At 45.9% G+C, this 21,182-nt stretch overlaps 1 protein-coding gene across 1 annotated transcript in view; it reads right to left on the reverse strand.

The window, feature by feature from the left end:
- The window catches only part of LOC135220970 (dynein axonemal assembly factor 10-like), a 103,911-nt gene that overhangs the window by 13,316 nt on the left and 69,413 nt on the right, over positions 1–21,182 (reverse strand). The window contains exon 3 of the mRNA XM_064258648.1: positions 10,710–10,880. Coding sequence (XP_064114718.1) covers positions 10,710–10,880 — 171 coding nt within the window. The remainder of the gene's footprint in view (positions 1–10,709; positions 10,881–21,182) is intronic.

Below are 21,182 nucleotides of genomic sequence, written 5' to 3' on the forward strand. Positions count from 1 at the left end.
TCGTTCGCAAGAGATGGTGGATAACAGCCAGCCGTGAAGTTGAAGGGACTGGACTGCTTGGTGGTACGTTCTACGTGTGGCTGGGCTAGAAGGTTGTGCCAATTGGGTAGCTCTCTCGGTGCGTCCGCAAGAAGAGCCAGCAGGTCCGGATACCAAACGGCTTGAGGCCGTTTGGGAGCCACCAGGATCATTCTGAGATTGGGAGTGACAGCGCTCGACTGATCACTTTCCGAATCAGACAGAAGGGAGGAAAGGCGTAGGCGAAGAGGTTGTCCCAAGGGTGTTGGAGAGCGTGTCCTCTGCAGCTGCCCATGGGTCCGGCACAGCTGAAAAGAAAACCTGAAGTTTTCTGTTGTGCCGGGTGGCGAACAGGTCTACGACCGGGTCGCCACCCCCCACAAGGTTGAAGAGCCCTTTTTTTTTTTTCCGCCACGTCTTTGGGTGTAGAGACCATTCGGTCCCTATCACCTGATCCCGACGGCTGAGCTTGTCCGCTACTACATTCCTCTTGCTGGAATGTAGCGTGCTGACAGCTCTATCGAGTGAGCCGTGGCCCACTCGTGCACCTGCACCGTCAACTGATGGAGCGGGAGAGACACTAGCCCCCCCTGCTTGTTGACATATGCCACTACTGTGGTGTTGTCGCACATCAACACCACTGAGTGTCCCACCAAGCGGTCCTGAAATTCTTGGAGAGCGTTGAACGCCACCTTGAGTTCCAGGACATTGATGTGAAGGTTCTGCTTTCGTGATGGTCCCACACACCTGCAGTCAGCAAACTCCTCCAGGTGTGCGCCCCCATCCCTCGGTCGATGCGTCTGAGAACAGAAGCCAATCTCCGGGGGAGGGAGTCCCGTATAGGCACTCCTCTTAAGAAATTCTTGTCGTCGAGCCACCAGGCTAGGTCCTGCCTCACCTTGTCCGAGAGAGCCACGGGAAAGTAAGGAGGATCCTTGGCCTGAGACCAACTCTCCCTTAGCCTCCACTGGAGAGACCGCAGGTGAAGGACGCCCGTGAGGGACTAACTTCTCGAGTGACGACAGCTGGCCGATCACGACTTGCCATTGCTGTGCTGCCTGTTCCTGCCGAGACAGGAACCGGCCGGCTGCCTCCCTGAATTTGCTGATACGCAAGTCTGCGGGAAAGACCTGCCCTGCTACCGTGTCTATCAGCATACCCAGTACTTCATCTTCTGCTTGGGTTCGAGATCGGACTTCTCGTAGTTTATCACGATCCCCAGATCGCGACAAAACTTGAGGAGTCGATCTCTGTCCTGCAGCAACTGCGAGCGGGAGCTCGCCAGGACCAGCCAATCGTCGAGATACCTCAGAAGACGTATCCCGTGCGAATGGGCCCAAGCTGACACCAGAGTGAACACTCGCGTGAACACCTGTGGGGCGGTTGACAGACCGAAACAAAGTGCCCTGAATTGGTACACCGTCCCGTCGAAGATGAAGCGGAGGTACTTTCTGGAGGACTGATGGATGGGTATTTGAAAATACGCGTCCTTCAAGTCCACTGAAAGCATGAAATCGTTCCCCTGATCGAGTCGAGCACTGAGCGTGCCGACTCCATCGTGAACCGCGTCGTGCGAACGAAGCGGTTCAGAGGAGAGAGGTCTATCACCGGACGCCAGCCCCCCGATGCCTTCTCCACTAGGAAGAGGCGGCTGTAAAAGCCCGGTGACTGGTCCTCCACGATTTCCACAGCTCGTTTCGCCAGCATGGTCTTGATCTCCTGTCGAAGACGTTGTCCTTTGATGATCCCCGGACATAGGTTTGTAGGTTATGGACCGGTTTGGAGATGAGGGGGGCCGAGACTCGAAGGGTAGTAGATATCCCTCCCGAAGGACGTACTATCCAGTTTCTCGGCGCCGTAGCGCTGCCAAGTTGCCCAATGGCTCGCTAGGCACCCCCCCACTTCCGGCAGCAGGTGAGGGGGAACGCCGTCCCTAGCGTTTCCCTCCTCGTTTCGACTTCTTCCCACCACCTCCTCGGGGAAAGGAGGGCTGGGAGGAGGGCTGGTTACGGCCTCCTTTAGCAGACGTCGAAACAGCAGGAGTCTTCGCACGGGGTTTGGACGGTGCAACCGTCTTCGCCGCCGTGGAAGCGCTAGCTAAGCTCTTTGGCTTAGCCGCAGTCGCTCGAGATTGCCCAATAACCTTCGAGACTGCCTGGTGAACTAAGCGGTCACTGTCATCAGTGCGCCGCCTTTCCACCGCAGCGTCCACCATCTCTCCGGGAAAGAGAGCTGGGGAACTCCTAATTGGTCCATTGCGAAGCCCCGAGTGCCGCCTCACGCCCGGACCCCCTTGGTCACTCGGGTCAAGGACTGCGTCCCTACGTCGAAGAACCAAGTTGGCCCACAGGTTAGCAGTCTGATGGGCGAGGTAAGAGATCGCTCTTCCTCCAGACTGGCACAGTCTCCTGAAAGAAGCGTCGTCTTCGAGAGCAGAACTCCCAGAGCCGGCCGCTACTTTGGATATTGTGAGGGACCACAAATCCAGCCAAGAGACTGCCTGGAATGCTGCCATAGCGGTAGATTCCAGGGCAAGTGCCTCCTGCTGCGAGAACCAGAGGTTCTCCGACAGGAGCTGCTGCAGGGACACACCTGGAGTCAGCCTCACTAACTCCGGGTTAACCTGTTTCGGCAGTATCGGGTCTTCCGAAGGCACGTAAAATCGCCTCTGACGCTGTAGAGGAGGAGGGAAGCAGCTTAAAGAAAGCCGTTCCGGATTTCAGCGAATCCTCCCGTCCTGAGACGAGATTCTCAACTTGATCCAGGACTGAGTCTGCAAGCTCTGATCGCGGTAACCCCACCATCATTTTGGGTTCCTTCTTAGGACCATCATTTTGGGTTCCTTCTTAGGACCCCAAAATGACTCGAGCCGGGACGTGGGCTCTGCCGGTGGTAGCGGCGATCCTTCCGCAAGGTCATTATGCTGACGAATCAGCTTAATGACCTCTGCAAAGTTCCTCTGTATCTCGGGAGTAACTGCGTCTTGCGGAGTAGGACCGTCCAGTCCCTCCAGCAAGAACAGATCCCGTGATACTCCTCCTTCAGAAGGAGGAACAGCGGCAGACCCCTGACGGTCACCTCCAACTACTTGCGCGTATGTTTCTGGTCGGTCCTAGAACCGTGCCTGAGCCATACGGCGTCATAGCGGCGGATCGTGAGCGGCGACGCTCTCGCGATCACTCCTCGCTACCTCGCTCCTCCCGGTGTAGCCCGAGGAGGTTGAAGGTACGGGAGAGGCAGACCTGACGCTCCCCCCTCGCTCGGCCCTGGCAGTTCCACCAGCGTGCGGTGGAGGGCTGCTGCTGATCGTCAACCCGCGGTGGCGATCGAGCAGCAGGCCTAGCCTTGCTGCTCGCCTGGGGCGAGCGGCTCGGCTGAGAATGTTGACGCTGATCTCTAGCGTCAGGCGAGCTGTTGCTGGTTACCGTCTCCGCCCGGTCCCTATGGGAGCGGCGGTCAGGTGACCTGCTAGGCTCTCTGTCGCGGCGAGACCGGCCAGCGTCCTCTCGGCGCGTCGAGCCGCTGGCTGGCTGGTACCGACGGCCGCGGGAACCCCTTCCTCGCCTCAACCCGTGGCTGGTCAGCGACTGTCACGTCAACCCGAGAGCCAGTTGGTCGCTGCTGAGAGCGTCCACTGGCCTGGCGAGAGTCGTGTGCACGATCTCGCCAGTTCTTCTGCTCCCGCGCCGCGGTCTTGACGGCGAGCGAGCTCGGACGTCAAAACTTCTGGCTGGACGGTTCTCCCGTGGAAGAGCGTCCACTCGGTACTTCTCGCGAACGAGAAGCGGCCGAGACGGAACCTGATTTAGCGGCAGAACCGCTAACACCAGGTGAGGACGTACCAGCCGAAGCTGGTACACCTCTGGTCCCCGTCGTCTTCTTCTTTGCAGAGGAAGAGACGGGCCCCGTTCCCGAAGGAACAGGAGGACCAGCAGAAGAGCTCCCCGAATCGCCTGAGCGAGACGGGCCCTTAGAAGATCCCGAAGGAGTCTTCTTAGGGGGTTAGGAGCAGCCTTCTTCTTCTTCGGCTGTTTAGCCTTAGAAGTCGAAGGGGAAGAGGAGGCAGCAGACGACGAAGAAGACGACGAAGACGACGACGACACCTTCCTCTTCTTCCTCTTCTTCTTCGCCAGGCTCCGCAGGACAGACGTCAGGTCTTCCATCCAGGAGGGAGCCGGGGCAGTTGCCGAAGCAACAGGGCCCGACTGCACCTGTCCGGAAGAACCTGAGACTGTAGCAGCACCACCAACAGCAGGAGCGACAGGAACAGGTCCAGGAACAGCAGGAACAGCAGGAACAGCAGGTACAGCATCTGAAAAGGAAGGAGCAGCAGGGACAGCAACAGGTACGGCAGGCACGGCAGGAACCACAGGAGAGCCAGGCGTCCTGTCGGCAGCTACCGTCATTCTCGGCACTGGCGGCAGGTCTAGGGGGGTACTCTTAGGGCAGCGGAAGTCCGGGGTCGGCAACACAAAGAAGCCAGGTGGCGGTGGCACCGTCCTCTTTGGTACGGCAGTAATGGGTTTGCTCACCGTAGCCGTAGGCGTCACCGTCATTACATGCGGCGTGTACACGAGATGCGGCGGCATGTCATATGCTGGTGTTGTTATTGTGGTGGTAGTAGTGGTTACCGCACCATGAGTGACCACTGCCGACCCCGCCAACCGCTGAAGCAACCCCTGAATACTTGGCACTCCCTGCAGTCCCAGCGACTCCCACACCTGTCCAAGGTCGTCCTTCGCTGGTGGCACATCTGCGGAAGCAACAGTCGGGTTAGTAAGAGGGGTTCCCTCGCGCCTGGGGGGAGAAGAACCCCACCCAGAGCGGACGGAAGACCCCGAATACAACTGGACGTCCGGGTAGCGGGCGCCCTCCTCCACACTCGACGGATCGAGTGAGGAGAAGGACTCCGCTACCCCCCCCGCAGGGGAAGGCGCGAAACGTGGGGGCTGACCGGGAGGCAGGAAGGAAGACGAAGTGTCAGTTACCAAAGGAGTCACTGGAGAGCTTTCCGATGACTTCTTTGGAGGCCTAAGTCTCTTCCTGCCCTCGTACAGAACCCACTGCGCCTCGGACCAATTCATACAAGTTACACATGGCTCGTTCCGGGAGCATTCTCGCCCCCGGCAACGAGTACAAACCTCATGTGGATCCACGTCCACGAATTATCTAAATCCGCCGCCGCATCTACGCCCCTCCAAGCCGGGACACACAAATACGGGCGACTGGGGGGCGCGGCGAAATCTCCATTTCTTGATCACTCATATTGCAATAATGAATAAAGAAATGTAAGTACTTACAATCATACACACTCAATTACACCAGAAAAGAGGGCTGATACTCAAAGCAAACGACAAAAGCGGGCAGAGCGATGACGAGCACGTCCTATCTCCACACGGCCGAAAGCAAAAGTGATTTGGCCGCGCGACGATCGGACAAGCAGTTAACTACCGTTCTCCCCTTGTTCGAAGCTTACGACCGTTCCAGCTGCCGCTAGCTACTTCCTATTGTTAAAGGACCGATGGTTTGTATTACGTATCGGAACAATTAGCGATCGATTTGTCTATTATATAAATCTTCAAGCTTTAATGTTTAAAATGTGTATGCAAATGTATTATGTATAGGGTATTTTTAATTCTGCGCAGAAATATGATACTAAGGCAGCTTTTGAAACTGCCCTTCATGTTATCAAATACGATGTTTTTTCATGTTCATTATTGTAAGCAGCTGCCTGCCGCTCTTCCAAAAATATAGAGTTGAAAAGAGTGCAAATTTAGCGATCGATGTGTCGATTTTATAAATGTTCATGCTCTTATGTTTAAAACTTTTATGAAAATATATTGCGTATAGGGTATTTTTATTTTTGTACATAAATATGATACAAATTAAGGCACCTTTCGTAACTACCCTCCACGTTGTCAGAGGATGTTTTTTCATGTTCGTTCTTGTTCGCCACTGTTCCAAAAAATGCATGGTGATATTTTATTATTTATGCATCTTTTCCATACATCCTTTGAAAAGTTATACATTACTTCACTGTATCCAATAATATTGTATGTATTCTCATATTATTATATTATAAAATACTATAGCAAATCTAAGCTAGTATTCCGCGGAGCAGCCAATGTTTTGGTTTCAAATCAGCTGATGGCGAACACGAGTTTGTTTCGGCATATTTAACGCAATTCTGAGCGAATTTTCTTGCTTCTAGATACTTGACTTATATGAGATGGTTATTTTTCCTTATACGACGTGTTTTTAGGTGGAAATATGAATTGAATATGTCTCGTGATTGTGAACTTTTTTTTTTTTTTTTTTTTTTTTTTTTTAAAGATTGCGTTGTGGCATGTTTATTGCGTAAAAAAATTGTGATTCCGTTCGCAATTTTCCTTTATGCCATCGTAATACGAACTTTACGTTATTTAACTTATAACGGCGGGAAACCAAGAGTAAAATGTGTTCTTTCCAGCACAGTAGTTTTGATTAAAATTATTTTATCTCAATTTATCTACGGTTGTGTTTGATGGCATGCGTTTACTGGCGAGTTGTAGCCTTGTGAGATGCACAATAATAGCCATTAGCAGCTTGAACAGTTTTCTCAGCTTCAGTTATAACTAGGTTTAAATTTAACAGTATATTTCCCATTGATCTTTGATCTATGTTGATCTTTAATCTATAGCGAACAAAGTTATTACATTAAGATACCTCAGTTCTATTCTACATAACGTCATTTATAACAATTACGGTAATAGTGTACTATAATACGATGATTGAAATACAAGCCAAACGAATGTTATTGAATTCGGTTGTACTTAGAAAAGAAAACAAAATAAAAGTTGTTTCGCGATCGGTTGTTCATGGCTGTACATGTTTACGCAACGAGCATAAGGTTAAAACCATACCTTCATCATTCTATTTTGCTGTTTTTGAACTTAAGTAACTAGAAGATGGGATAAAGTTAGGCTATTGTAATTTGGTCTCATAAAATCGGGCTATCGTAACTTGAACATTACAGCTACCTGTACACTGTATGAAACCTTATTATATCTTTACATACTCTAGACACCCAAAGGATTAAAGCTAGGATTTTTTCACTTTACAGTATTTATAATACTATAATGTACTGTACAGTAAATTCTATAGATCTATACTGCATAAATATAATTTTACTTATGGCGCCATTGCGGGATAAGGCGGCGTTTGACTGGTCTAGGGCCTGTTAACTTGTCTAGAATTTCAAAGAAGGTGTCGCGGCGGCCATAAGCTTTAAAACCGCTTAGCGTCGGCGGCCAGGAAAGGAACCCCTGCTGCTAACTGAGGGCTGCCAGTACTCATCAAATCAGCCTGAGGGCCTCCCGATACTTCCAACAACGAACTGATGGAAGAAAACGAAGGAGACACAGGTACACAAACACTAACATCATGGGTGTGACTGAGGGAGAAGATGAAGCATCTAGGCAAGAAGAAACCCCTTCTGAAGAAGAAAGGGTTGAAACTCTGCCGATGCCTCCCTCTTAACGGTAAAGAAAATAACTTCCACTGGCGTATTGTTTAGGCCAATGCCAACAACATTCCGGGCAGGGAGTTCATCACAGTACAGAAATTAGAACGGCACCTACTGCAAATCGAATGGGGGTTTGTAGCAGACATAGCCAGGAAACGAGAACACAGGAAACCTTGAACACCAGGGCACATACGCTTGGACGGAGAGTAAGCAACCACATCACTCCCCAAAGCAGTTAAGAAAAAGACTGACGTGATAGCATGGGTTGCACGGTCTTTGACCAGCTTTCACCCAATATGCGCAAGCGTTGCCAGATTTCACAGACTTCTTGCTTTAACTGGTTCCAGCTGGGCGCTTGAAAATTATCCAATCATTAAGACCAAAGGTTTGTTTTGCACATGAACAATAAGAGAACTAAGGCAAACATCATCAGATGACGAAATATCAGAGAGAAGAGACGCAACAGATGCAGACAAAGTCACATCAGAGAAACCAAATGTTAAGATTGGTGCCCTTCCATGATGATGTATACTTCGCAAGCCACCATGTAGAAGGGGCTCCGAGGCTTGAAAGGAACACACAACCTTCAGGACTGAATGGGTTCCAAACTCCCACCATAGCACCAACAAGCATACCAATAATTAATGAAGTGGCAACTCTGGGAGAGGAAAGCAAATGCAGAGGGGCTCCCAAATCTGAGTGGAACAGGTTGCTGACCTACTTCAAGGCAAGACAGGGTTGACAACTGTAGAGCCTGAAAAGAAATAATATATATGCTTCCCCATCAAAAAGAGAAGAAACCTCACATCCTGAGAGAAGGAAAAGAAACATTTATATATAAGGGATAAGAGAAGAGAGTGATCTGTACGACTCACAGGCCCCCAAATTCTGACTGGTCCTGAGCAAGTAGTCAGGCCCAACACAATCAGAGACCTTCTGCCATCAAAATTAGTGTTAACGAAGTGGAGGGAGGAAAGCATCAATGTTAAATAAGATGAATCCTTGCACATAACCCTACTCTACAACACAAACCTGTAAAGTCTCAAACATCCCAAACCCCGTAAAATCTGAGACTAAAACATTTACCAAGTTCCCAGAAATTGTCATTGAAACAAAATATTGTCTAACGAACAAAAAAAAAAATCATTAAACACACCTGGAAGGTGTTTGAGAAATTTCTCTAAGAAATTTCTCTAAGAGCAATGATACAAAAGGAGAAAAAAGTCCACACTAAAGGCTACTAGGCTACAAGAGTGAGTAAATATACAATTGAAGAAAATATAAAACATTGAAATGTCAACATAAAAGTTTCAATATATCCCAAACAATATTTCAAATTACAAACTTGCTAACAAAGGAAAAAGATGGAGCTGGCCCCTCTCTCCCTGAAGGGGCAACATTCCCGAGAAAGACAAGGCAGAATTATACATAAAACAATAAATGACAAAGCAGTAGGAATAGGCCTGGAAGCACATTTATTGAAGTTGCATCTGTTCTAGAGGAAGCAGAAACACAGGAATCTGGAAGGCCAGGACAAATACGTTGACGCTCACATGACTTCTGAGACTGGATAGGAGAATATATGAAACCACAGTACGGAATTAGGTAAAAAAAACTGGCTAGGGAAGGAGGAAAGCAAAGCGAACATCCGCTCTCCAAGGTGGTTGAAGAAAGACTAATGCGTCAGTATGTTCAAGTGTGGTCTCTGACTTGCTTCCACCTCAACTACATATCAGATGCCAGATGGCACAGATTCCTTGCATTTAAAATTTTTTATTGTTTCTAACCAGTTTCCATCTAGGACCAGAAGATTTATCATACTGTTATGACTGAAGGTTTGTTACATGTATGAACAATTATTTAATTTTCTAAAATAATTCCAGGAAATGTACTTTTTATAAGCTTCTTTCAGTTTCGATACTTCAATTATAAAGGTATTGTGTACCTTTATTTTGATACAAGCAAACTTATTGTTGAAAAAACTGTACAGTACTACTTTAGTAACAAAATGGTTAGCCCCTGGGCTATATACCTTTAAGTAATTTAAACCTACAATATTTCTCTATAACAATATCTTTCAGAACTTAACCAAATTGTAATTGGAGGGTGCATTTGTATTTGCAACTACCAGTCTACAGGCATTTCCTTAACTTGGCCAGTGTCTGGAGCAATTTGGTGACCAAGAAGTTAGGCGCTTAGAAGTAAGGGTTTAAATGGTGGAAAAATTTTGCTTTTAAAAAATTACATTCTATAAAATTATAATTTGTAAACAACATTGCAACGATTCCTTTAACAAAGCCATAAGATGTCTTCTCTGGAACAAAAGAACTTTCGTAACCTTTCAATACAGGTTGACATTAAAAAAATCTGGCAACCTCCAGACCCGAGGAGTAACATTTTTTAAAATGCCAGATTTTTTATGGTTATATGTGCTGTATATATTTAAAGAAAATGGCTAATACTTGCAGAATCCTTTAAAGAAAGAAAAAACACTAAATGAAAATGAAATGGAATTTTCAAATTTCTTGGCAACTGACAATGCATGATGTTTACTGTTTATTCCACCTCTTTTCTTTGCTGAATCCATAATGGGGCTATAAAGCAACAAATAAATGATACGAGAGGAAATGAGCAGGAATGCCTGTTAGCATATGCAAGCATAACCCAACAGCTGATTCTGGAGTACAGCACCATCAAACAAACAAACTCCAGAAAACAGTGGTGCACCAATGCAGTGAAATTGGAAATGCGCTCTTAAATCCATACTGGAAATCTGAAAGAACCAATTTACTGGTCAGATTTTTTTTATTGTCAACCTGTAAAAGAATGTTCCCATTTGTAAAATAAAATTCCTTTCATCAATGATGTTTTCCAGTAAGCCTGCTATGCTATTAGCGAAAAGTACCCTATCGGTAATAATATTAAACGTAAAACTAGACTAGTAGGAATCTAGAAAAATAAAGAAATAACTAATTAATGAAAATAACTAACAAGTAACTAATTACTGAAAAGGAAGTAGATTGAAACATGCCCGTTTGCTTCCACAGACAGTGGCATAGTCAACTAAATCGAGCTTAATGAACTGATCCTTCACCGTAAGTCTTCTATGCCATATTTACACTGTACCTATAAACATTACAAAATGTACAGAGATATAATAAAGATAATACAATTAACTACAACATACCTTTACCTACGTTGAGCCCTCCTACTGCATCTATTGCATTTATTATCTCACTGTGTGCTTTGACAGAATACAAAGGCATTTCTGGTGCCTTCATATCAATTATTTCCAACTTTCCTTCAAAGTCACCAATTGCCAAGTGTCTGTCTTCAAGTGAAGATGCACCAAATGTTCCTGTAAGTATTCAAACCTTATCATTTAAGTGTATTATCTCTCTGGGTATTGTATGTAGTATATAAACTTAAAAAAGGAAGAACAGGTTTATAATTAATGGTGCCTCTGTTAGGTATGTTATGGCACCATAATTATCGGCAACTTATGGAGCCAATGAAACTTAGCCCATTATGGTGCCATAAATTGCAGATTTTATGGCGCCAGACAAAAAACCGGATTGCCATTAACCGAGTCCGCTGATAACTGGGGACTGGCTGTATATGTATAAGCTAGATTGATTCTAAACCAAAAAACTATAGAAGTCAATGATGTAAGGAGTAAGCTGAACTCCTTACCAGTGGATCCCTCCCTCACTTTTACTAATGGTCAGTATGCACTATTAGGATCATTTGGCTTACTTACATCTGAAAGAACATTGTTGAAATGCCCATTCTTGAAATGCCATGTGCTTTACTAGCACATACTCTCACTCTAGAACAAACTTTCCTTCTCATTTATAATTTTTGTCTGTTATCATGACATCAGCCAGTTCCTTTTTATCTTGCTATACGATACAAGGATCCTTCTTTATCTTTTTACTAATGTTCTTTTGCTGTGTAAAAGGCCTCATCTTTCAGCTTGTTTAACCATTTTATTTTTCTTTCATTTTTCAACACTGTTGGTTGGGACAAATTGAGACAATATCGATCTGGTTTCACATTACACTTTACGGTTATTTACTTAGTCATTAACCGTTTAACGCCGATTGGACGTATTAAACGTCGATGAAAATTGTCTGTTGGGTGCCGAACCGACGTATGGTACGTCGACAAAAATTATTTTTTTTTAAATTTGCAGAAAAATAGTTAAGGGTCTACTAGGCAAAAACTTTTGAATCACGCGCCTTGGGGGAGGCTGGGAGCTCACGGATCAAGGCGCTGTTTTGTTTACAATCGTTACCCAGGTGCGCAAGCGCGAATTTCTTACTTCTTGCACTAAAAAGCATCAGCGACATCTCAGAAATTATTTTGTCACTTTGACATAATTTTTGCATCATTTTATATTAGCCGTTACATGAGTAGTATTATATATGAAAATGTGCACAATTTCATGTAGAATACAACAAAAAACAACCCATGGTTGTAGCTTTCATCAGTTTTGAAATATTTTCATATAAATAACGATAAGTGCCAAATTTTTAACCTTCGGTCAACTTTGACTCTACCAAAATAGTAAAAAAACGCAATTGTAAGCTAAAACTATTACATTCTAGTAATATTCAATCATTTACCTTTATTTTGCAACAAATTGGAAGTCTCTAGCACAATATTTCGACTTATGGTGAATTTATGAAATATGATATTATGATACAACAAAATTTGTTCATACTTACCTGGCAGATATATATAATGCTGTATTCTCTGAAGTCCGACAGAATTCCAAAACTTACGACACACGTAGTGGGAGGCCAGGTGGTTAGCACCCATTCCCACCGCTGGGAGGCGGGTATCAGGAACCATTCCCATTTTCTATTCAGATTTTCTAGTGCCACTGTCTCCTGAGGGGAGGTGGGTGGGCACTTTGAATATATATATCTGCCAGGTAAGTATGAACAAACTTTATTGTATCATAACAATATCATTTTGTTCATGAAACTTACCTGTCAGATATATATAGCTGACTCCCACCTTTGGAGGTGAGAAGAGACAGAATAGGATTTAGGAAACAAATACATGTAGATAATTGACATCATTCCTTAGATAAGGGAGGAAGTCTGCTATTTGGTTCACAGAGGTCGTGGTAGAAGAAACGCCCTTTCCCCCATTCAAGATCTTGGGAGAGGTCATGAGGAAGTTCGCAGTGTCGGAAGGGACGAGAATGACATTGGCCTGCAAAAGAATGGTTCACAGAGGTCATGACCTTCTTGGTAGACTTTCCAAGGACGCTACCCTTGAGGACAGATCTACTCAGACAGCCCCACTACGAGAGGTACCACAAAAAACTCTCCGCTCTGAGTCTGACTGCTGCGTTCAGACTATCGAAAAAGTTTGGCCAGAGCGAAAGGTTTTTCAAGACCAGTGGCAAGAGCTATTGCCAATGTAAGGAGAGCTTCCTCTCTTGCAGTGTACTAATCGAAGTGGGCCGCTTTCAGGAGTTGGTGTAGAAAGAAGGGCGTTTCCTCTACCACGACCTCTGTGAACCAAATAGCAAACTTCCTCCTTTATCTAAGGAATGATTTCAAGCTAGCAGTCCCGACAATAAAAGGCTACAGGAGTGTGTTGTCGGCAGTTTTTAGACACAGAGGCCTGGACTTGGCTAATAACAAGGACCTTCACGATCTCTTAAGATCCTTTGAGACCACGAAGGTAGCTCAGCCTAAGCTGCCTTCCTGGAACTTGGACGTGGTCTTGAAGTTCCTGACATCCAGTCCGTTCAAACCTCTCCAGGATGCATCTTTGAGGTACGTTACCAGAAAGGCTGTTTTCCTAACTGCTCTGGCGATGGCGAAGAGAGTTAGCGAAATTCAAGCTATCAACAAGCATGTTGGTTTTAAAGGCCATAATGCTGTTTGTTCGTTGAGCCCAACGTTCCTAGCCAAAAATGAAAACCCGTCCAACCTTTGAGATCAAAGGGATGGCTGAAATTATTGGATGAGAGCCAGAAAGAGTCTTGTGCCCTGTCAGGGCTCTCAAATTTTATTTGCGGAAGACGAAGGAATGTCAAGGTCCTTCAAGCAACTTGTGGTGTTCGGTAAGAAGGCCAGACTTGCCGATGTCTAAGAATGCTCTGGCTTTCTTCTTGAGACACACCATCAAGGAGGCTCATTCATCTTGTAAGGATAGTGATCTGAAATTGTTTAAAGTGAATGCGCACGAAGTGAGAGCTATCGCAACCTCGGTAGCTTTCCAAAGGAATATGGCACTCAGTAACATCCTGGGTGCCACATTTTGGCGAAGCAACTCGGTGTTCGCTTCACACTACCTGCGGGACGTGAAGACTACATACGAGAACTGCTGTTCGCTAGGGCCATACGTCTCCGCAGACACAATTTTGGGGGCAGGAAGTAGCACTCATCCTATCCTGTAGAAAATGGTTAGGAGTTTTTAATTTTATTGTGGTTATGGTTGTTGGGTCGGCCGCCAGAGGCGGACTTCACAGTCTTTAGCTTAAGATAGGCTACCTTAACTTTTGCTAGTTTTGGTCATGTGGTGGTTTATTGCTTCGTTGCCCTCATAGTATGGTCAACTGGTCTAGTCACATTGTGGTCACGCCCCCGTTGACAGATCTAGAACTCACCAGCTATATAGGTCACTACCTCGCTGGAGACTAGTAAAGCAGAAGCAAACTTGGGTGACAGTAATCACGAAGTCAGCTATGCTAACAGGTAAGGAACCAAGATGTCAATCATCTACATGTATTTGTTTCCTAAATCCTATTCTGTCTCTTCCCACCTCCAAAGGTGGGATTCTGCTATATATATATATATCTGACAGGTAAGTTTCATGAACAAAATGATATTGTTATGATACAATAAAGTTTGTTCATACTTACCTGGCAGATATATATATTCAAAGTGCCCACCCACCTCCCCTCAGGAGACAGTGGCACTAGAAAATCTGAATAGAAAATGGGAATGGTTCCTGATACCAGCCTCCCAGCGGTGGGAATGAGTACTAACCACCTGGCCTCCCACTACGTGTGTCGTAAGTTTTGAAATTCTGTCGGACTTCAGAGAATACAGCTATACGTATATATATCTTCCAGGTACGTATGAACAAACTTTATTGTATCATAACAATATCATATTTCATAAATTCATCATAAATCGAAATATTGTGCTAGAGACTTCCAATTTGTTGCAAAATAAAGGTAAATGATTGAATATTACTAGAATGTAATAGTTTTAGCTTACAATTGCGTTTTTTTACTATTTTGGTAGAGTCAAAGTTGACCGAAGGTTAAAAATTTGGCACTTATCGTTATATGAAAATATTTCAAAACTGATGAAAGCTACAACCATGGGTTGTTTTTTGTTGTATTCTACATGAAATTGTGCACATTTTCATATATAATACTCCATGTAACGGCTAATATAAAATGATGCAAAAATTATGTCAAAGTGACAAAATAATTTCAGAGATGTCGCTGATGCTTTTTAGTGCAAGAAGAAAGAAATTCGCGCTTGCGCACCTGGGTAACGATTTTAAACAAAACAGCGCCTTGATCCGTGAGCTCCCAGCATCCCCCAAAGGCGCGTGATTCAAAAGTTTTTGCCTAGTAGGCCCCTAACTATTTTTCTGCAAATTTAAAAAAAATAATTTTTGTCGACGTACCATACGTCGGTTCGGCACCCAACAGACAATTTTCATCGACGTTTAATATGTCCAATCGGCGTTAAACGGTTAATGACTAAGTAAATAACCATAAAGTGTAATGTGAAACCAGATCGATATTGTCTCAATTTGTCCCAACCAACAGTGTTAAAAAATGAAAGAAAAATAAAATGGTTAAACAGGCTGAAAGATGAGGCCTTTTACACAGCAAAAGAACATTAGTAAAAAGATAAAGAAGGATCCTTGTATCGTATAGCAAGATAAAAAGGAACTGGCTGATGTCATGATAACAGACAAAAATTATAAATGAAAAGGAAAGTTTGTTCTAGAGTGAGAGTATGTGCTAGTAAAGCACATGGCATTTCAAGAATGTTCTTTCAGATGTAAGTAAGCCAAATGATCCTAATAGCGCATACTGACCAATAGTAAAAGTGAGGGAGGGATCCACTGGTAAGAAGTTCAGCTTACATCATTGACTTCTAAAGTTTTTTGGTTTAGAATCAACCTATCTTATACATATACAGCCAGTCCCCAGTTATCAGCGGAAAGATTGAATCTTATAAAAACAGGGCATTAAAATTTGAAGGATATACCAGACTGATTGACAAATTTAAGGAAATAGAGCCAAACGCCAACAGAACCACGATTATTCGGAAAATAAAACTCTTTTCTGCTCAAATTACAGAAGGGAATTAGAGAAGGTTATTAACAGTGAAAAGTCTGGAACTCGATCTAATGATACATAGAAACCCGCTGTCTAGTACTATGATAAACGGACATTCACTATGATGGCAGTGGCCATATAAAGCAGGGTTGCAAGCAAGGAAGATGCATTGTTTGCAAGAAAAATGCAAGATAATAACATACTAAATGCCTAGTCCCATTAAATATTGACAAAGGTACAGTGCGTGCATTAACTTACCACACTGTCAAATTAATTTGTTCGTGAAGGGCTACACTTGAAACGTAACAAAGCAAGACTTTTTTTATTTTACTTCTTAAACTTTGCCAAGTAAAAAAAGAACAATGGTTACTAAATTGTTTATGTATGAATTTTGAAAATTTGGTAAAATACAGCAAATTGCAGCACACGTAGTCCCAGCGTTCGCACATGGACACAGTGCCATAACTTGGTACTCTTTTTAAGTAATACACAAATTTTTTTCTACAGATGTATACACTTATGGCAATAAAATATTTTTACAAATTTTCATTGGTTTTGCTCAATGATTTCTATATCTGGGAGATAAGGTTAACCCTTTAACGCCGAAGGGGTATAATAAAAATCGTCTCCCGTATGCCGAGGGGGTCAAGGAGTGAGCGCCAAAGAGGAAAAAATATTTTTTCAAAAAATCACAGGGCACTTAGTTTTCAAGACTAAGAGTTTATTTTTGGCTCCTTTTTTTTTGTCATTGCCTGAAGTTTAGTATGCAACCATCAGAAATGAAAAAAAATATCATATAAATAATGCGATATATGATAGCGTGAAAACAAATTTTCATATTTAATTGTATTCAAATCATGGTGAGCAAAACGGTTAAAGCTATAGTTAATTTTTTTTTCGTTGTATTGTACACTAAATTGCAATTATTTTAGTATATACAGTGGAACCCCCGTATTCGCGTTCTCCAGATTCGCGGACTCACACACATTAGCAGATTTCTCTCGGGAATGTTTCCCTGCATTATTCGCGGAAAATTTGCGCATTCGCTGTATTTTTCTATGATAAATATCCACAAATTCCTGGTTTTTTTTATGAATTTCATCATAAAATGCACTTTTTCGTGATAAAGCTATTAAAAAAACCATGTAGGAACATTTTTAGTGGGTTTTTCATAAAATAGGCTGTTTTTAGCATTTTTATAGGGGTTCCAAACATTCGCGGGTTCTAACTATTCACGGGTGTGTGTGTGTGTGTGTGTGTGGAAATTTTGGCACATTGTTATTTATATGAAAATATTTCAAAACTGATAAAAGCTACAATCATGAATTTTTTTTTTGTATTCTAAATGAAATTGCGCACATTTTCATGTATAATACTCAATGTAACAGCTAATTTGGTGCAAAAATTATGTCAGTGACGAAATAATTTTGGAGATGTGTCACTGATACTTTTTAGTGCAATAAGAAAGAAATTTGCGCTTGCACGCCTGCATAACGATTGTAAACAAAACAACGCCTTATCCGTGAGCTCCCAGCATCCCCCAAGGCGTGTGATTCAAAAGTTTTTGCCTCTTAGGCTTATAAGTATTTTTCCGCGAATTATTAAAAAAAATGAAATTTTTCATTATTAAAATGACAATTTGTCTAAAATTGCATTTTTCCTAAACTATACAAACCTGAGGTCCTTTTACAATAGGAAGATACTAGCGGGCAGCTGGATAGGTCGTAAGCTTTCGAAACAAGGGGTTCGGTAGTTAACTGCTTGTCCGACAGGCGCGCGCGCGCGACTGGGAGGTAAACAAATCACTTTTGCTTGGTTTGGCCCAAGCAAAAACTGCAGAGTGAGGGGTGCATGAGGTGGGGCTATGTGTAAAAGGACCTCAGGTTGTATAGTTAGGAAAAATGCAATTTTAGACAAATTGTCATTTGTTCCGACACGGCATACAAACCTTCGGTCCTTTTACAATAGGAAGACTCACTTATTGGTGGGTGGAATCTGAGTTTTGTGGAACAGACTGGTGTGTTCGCCCATACCTTGGGGGAAGCTTCCCTGGTCGTAAGAGCGAGGGAGGGGATCCAAGCCTCTGTCGATTGATCGGGGTGTGCACCGCAGGATCAATGGTCAGACCTCTGGACCGAGTACTAAGAGAGGGGCATGCGCATCTCTTAGTACCAGCAATGCAAGAACTTGTTCCTGTACAGGAGCAAATATAAAGTCATGGGTTTGACTCTTGTAGGCATCCACTTCCCCCCCCTTGCAGAAGGAAGTGGTGGATATTCTGCTCCTATCCCTAGTGAAAGGGATAGGATGGGGCTCTGTCATATAGCTCACCTGCATCTCTTCCTCATCCAGCGTAGTGGACGACCATGGCCCTCTGACCACAGGTAGAGGGGAAGGAAAAGATGGGAAGAGAGAGCCAGTCACTCACTCACTCACACATCCATCCACACAGTCACACCAGGACTCGATGCTGTTCAGCCTGCGAGGGTCTGGGTTAGCTACACAACTGTTGAGCAGCCACCCACGGGTCCCAAGGAAAAGGTATCCAAGGACCTGTGGGCAATATCCCGAAGGTAGAAGGACGTACAAAGGTCGTCTGGTTAGACCAGACCCCTGCCTTCAGGACCTGCGCCACGGAGAAGTTCTTGCGAAACGCCAACGAGGGGCCAATACTTCTGACTTCGTGAGCTCTCGGACGGGACGTACGGATGTCGTCATACCATCAGCCTCATACGCCCTCCTGATGACCTCACGCAGCCAGAATGAAAGAGTGTTCTTGGATACTTCTTTCTTGGTGACCCCGGCCCCCCCCTGCCTAACGAAGAGGCGTCGACACTCAGCCTGAGGTGACGAGTTCTCTTCAGATAGCGCCGTAGCGCCCTCACAGGACAAAGCAGCATCTCTCATCCGCATCATTATCGGTGAAGTCCAATAGGGAGGGAATCGTGAATGACTCGAACCTGTCATCAGGGACTGACGGTTTTCTGAGTCTTCGCAACGAAGTTCGGGACGAAATCGAGCGTCACGGATCCCACCCATCCCCTGGAGTGTCGTACATCATAGGAAAGACCATGAAGTTCCCCTACTCTCTTCGCCGATGCCAGGGCCAGCAAGAAGAGGGTCTTGAGGGTCAGATCCCTGTCTGACGACTCTCGGAGTGGCTCGAAACGGTGTTCGAGTCAGACTCCTAAGGACGAGAGTCACGTCCCACGCAGGGGGCCTGAGTTCCCTGGGTGGGCAAGACCTCTCGAAGCTCCTCATCAGCAAGGAGATCTCGAACGAGTTCGAGATGTCCAATCCCCTCAGTTTCAGGACGAGCGCCAAGGCGGCTCTGTATCTTCACTGTGGGGACTGATAGGAGCTTCTCTCGGCGAAAGAAAAACGAGGAAATCCGCTACCTGCTGAAGAGTGGCTCTGAGAGGAGATAGACCCCGTCTACGACACCAACCACAGAAGACGGCCCACTTCTCCCCTGGTACACAGCTGCAGAGGACTGACGGACGTTTCCAGCCATCTCTGTTGCTGCGCTACGAGAAAAGCCTCTCGTTCGCAAGAGATGGTGGATAACAGCCAGCCGTGAAGTCGTAGGGACTGGACTGCTCGGTGGTACCGCTCGACGTGTGGCTGGGCGAGAAGGTTGTGCCAAGGGGGAATCTCTCTCGGTTCTCCTGCGAGAAGAGCAGCAGGTCCGATACCAAATGGCCTGTGGCCATTTGGGGAGCCACCAGGATCATCCTGAGTTTATTCGGGGTGACCAGCGCTCGACTGATCACCTTGCGAATCAGGCTGAACGGGGGAAAGGCATAGACGAAGAGGTTGTCCCACGGGTGTTGAAGAGCGTCCTCTGCAGCTGCCCATGGGTCCGGCACGGCCGAGAAGAACACCTGGAGCTTCCTGTTGTGCCGGGTGTGGCGAACAGATCCACGACTGGTCGCCCCCACAGGTCGAAGAGCCTTTCCGCCACGTCCTGGTGTAGAGACCATTCGGTCCCTATCACCTGATCCCGACGGCTGAGCGTGTCTGCTACTACATTCCTCTTCCCTGGAATGTAGCGTGCCGACAGCTCTATTGAGTGTGCCTGAGCCCACTCGTGCACCTGCCGTGTCAACTGGTACAACGGGAGAGACACTAGGCCCCCCTGTTTGTTGACGTAAGCCACCACCGTGGTGTTGTCGCACATCAACACCACTGAGTGTCCCATCAAGCGGTCCTGAAACTCTTTGGAGAGCGAGGACGCTGCCTTGAGTTCCAGTACATTGATGTGAAGGTGCTTGTCGTTCTCGTCCCACACTCCTGAAGTCAGCAACTCCTCCAGGTGTGCGCCCCATCTCGTCGATGCGTCTGAGAACAGCTGCATGTCCGGGGGGGGAGTGCGCAGAGGCACTCCTCTTAAGAGGTTCCTGTCGTCGAGCCACCAGGCTAGGTCCTGCCTCACCTCCTGTGTCAGTGACACTGGAAAGCTTGGGGGATCCGTCGCCTGTGACCAACTCTCCTTTAGTCTCCATTGAAGAGACCGCAGGTGAAGACGCCCGTGAGGGACTAAACTTCTCGAGTGACGACAGGTGTCCGATCACGACTTGCCATCGCTGAGCTACCTGTTCCTGCCGAGACCAGGAACTGGTTGGCTGCCTCTCTGAATCTTGCTGATCCGCGAGTCCAGCGGGGAAGACTCGCCCTGCTACCGTGTCGATCAGCATACCCAGGTACGTCATCCTCTGCTTGGGCTCGAGATCGGACTTCTCGAAGTTCACAACGATCCCAGATCGCGACAGAACTCGAGCAGCCGATCCCTGTCCTGTAGCAACTGCGAGCGGGAGCTCGCCAGGACTAACCAATCGTCGAGATACCTCATCAGACGTATCCCGTGCGAATGGGCCCAAGCAGACACCAGAGTGAACACTCGCTGAACACCTGTGGGGCGGTTTGAGAGACCGAAGCACAGTGCCCTGAACTGGTACACCGTCCCGTCGAGGATGAAGCGGAGGTACTTTCTGGAGACTGATGAATGGGTATTTGGAAATACGCATCCTTCAAGTCCACTGAAAGCATGAAATCGTTCTCCCTGATGGAGTCGAGCACTGAGCGTGCCGTCTCCATCGTGAACCGGGTCTGGCGAACAAACCGGTTCAGGGGAGAGAGATCTATCACCGGGCGCCAGCCTCCCGTAGACTTTTCCACCAGGAAGAGTCGACTGTAAAAGCCCGGTGACTGATCGTGACGATCTCTACAGCTCTCTTGCTCAGCATGGTCTTGATCTCCTGTCTGAGTGCTACGTCCTTCGGTGACCCGGGGACGTACGACTGCTGTTGGACCGGGTTGGAGGTG

This window comes from Macrobrachium nipponense, chromosome 2 (genome assembly GCF_015104395.2).
Source record: "Macrobrachium nipponense isolate FS-2020 chromosome 2, ASM1510439v2, whole genome shotgun sequence".
In the NCBI taxonomy this organism is placed as follows: Eukaryota; Metazoa; Arthropoda; class Malacostraca; order Decapoda; family Palaemonidae; genus Macrobrachium; species Macrobrachium nipponense.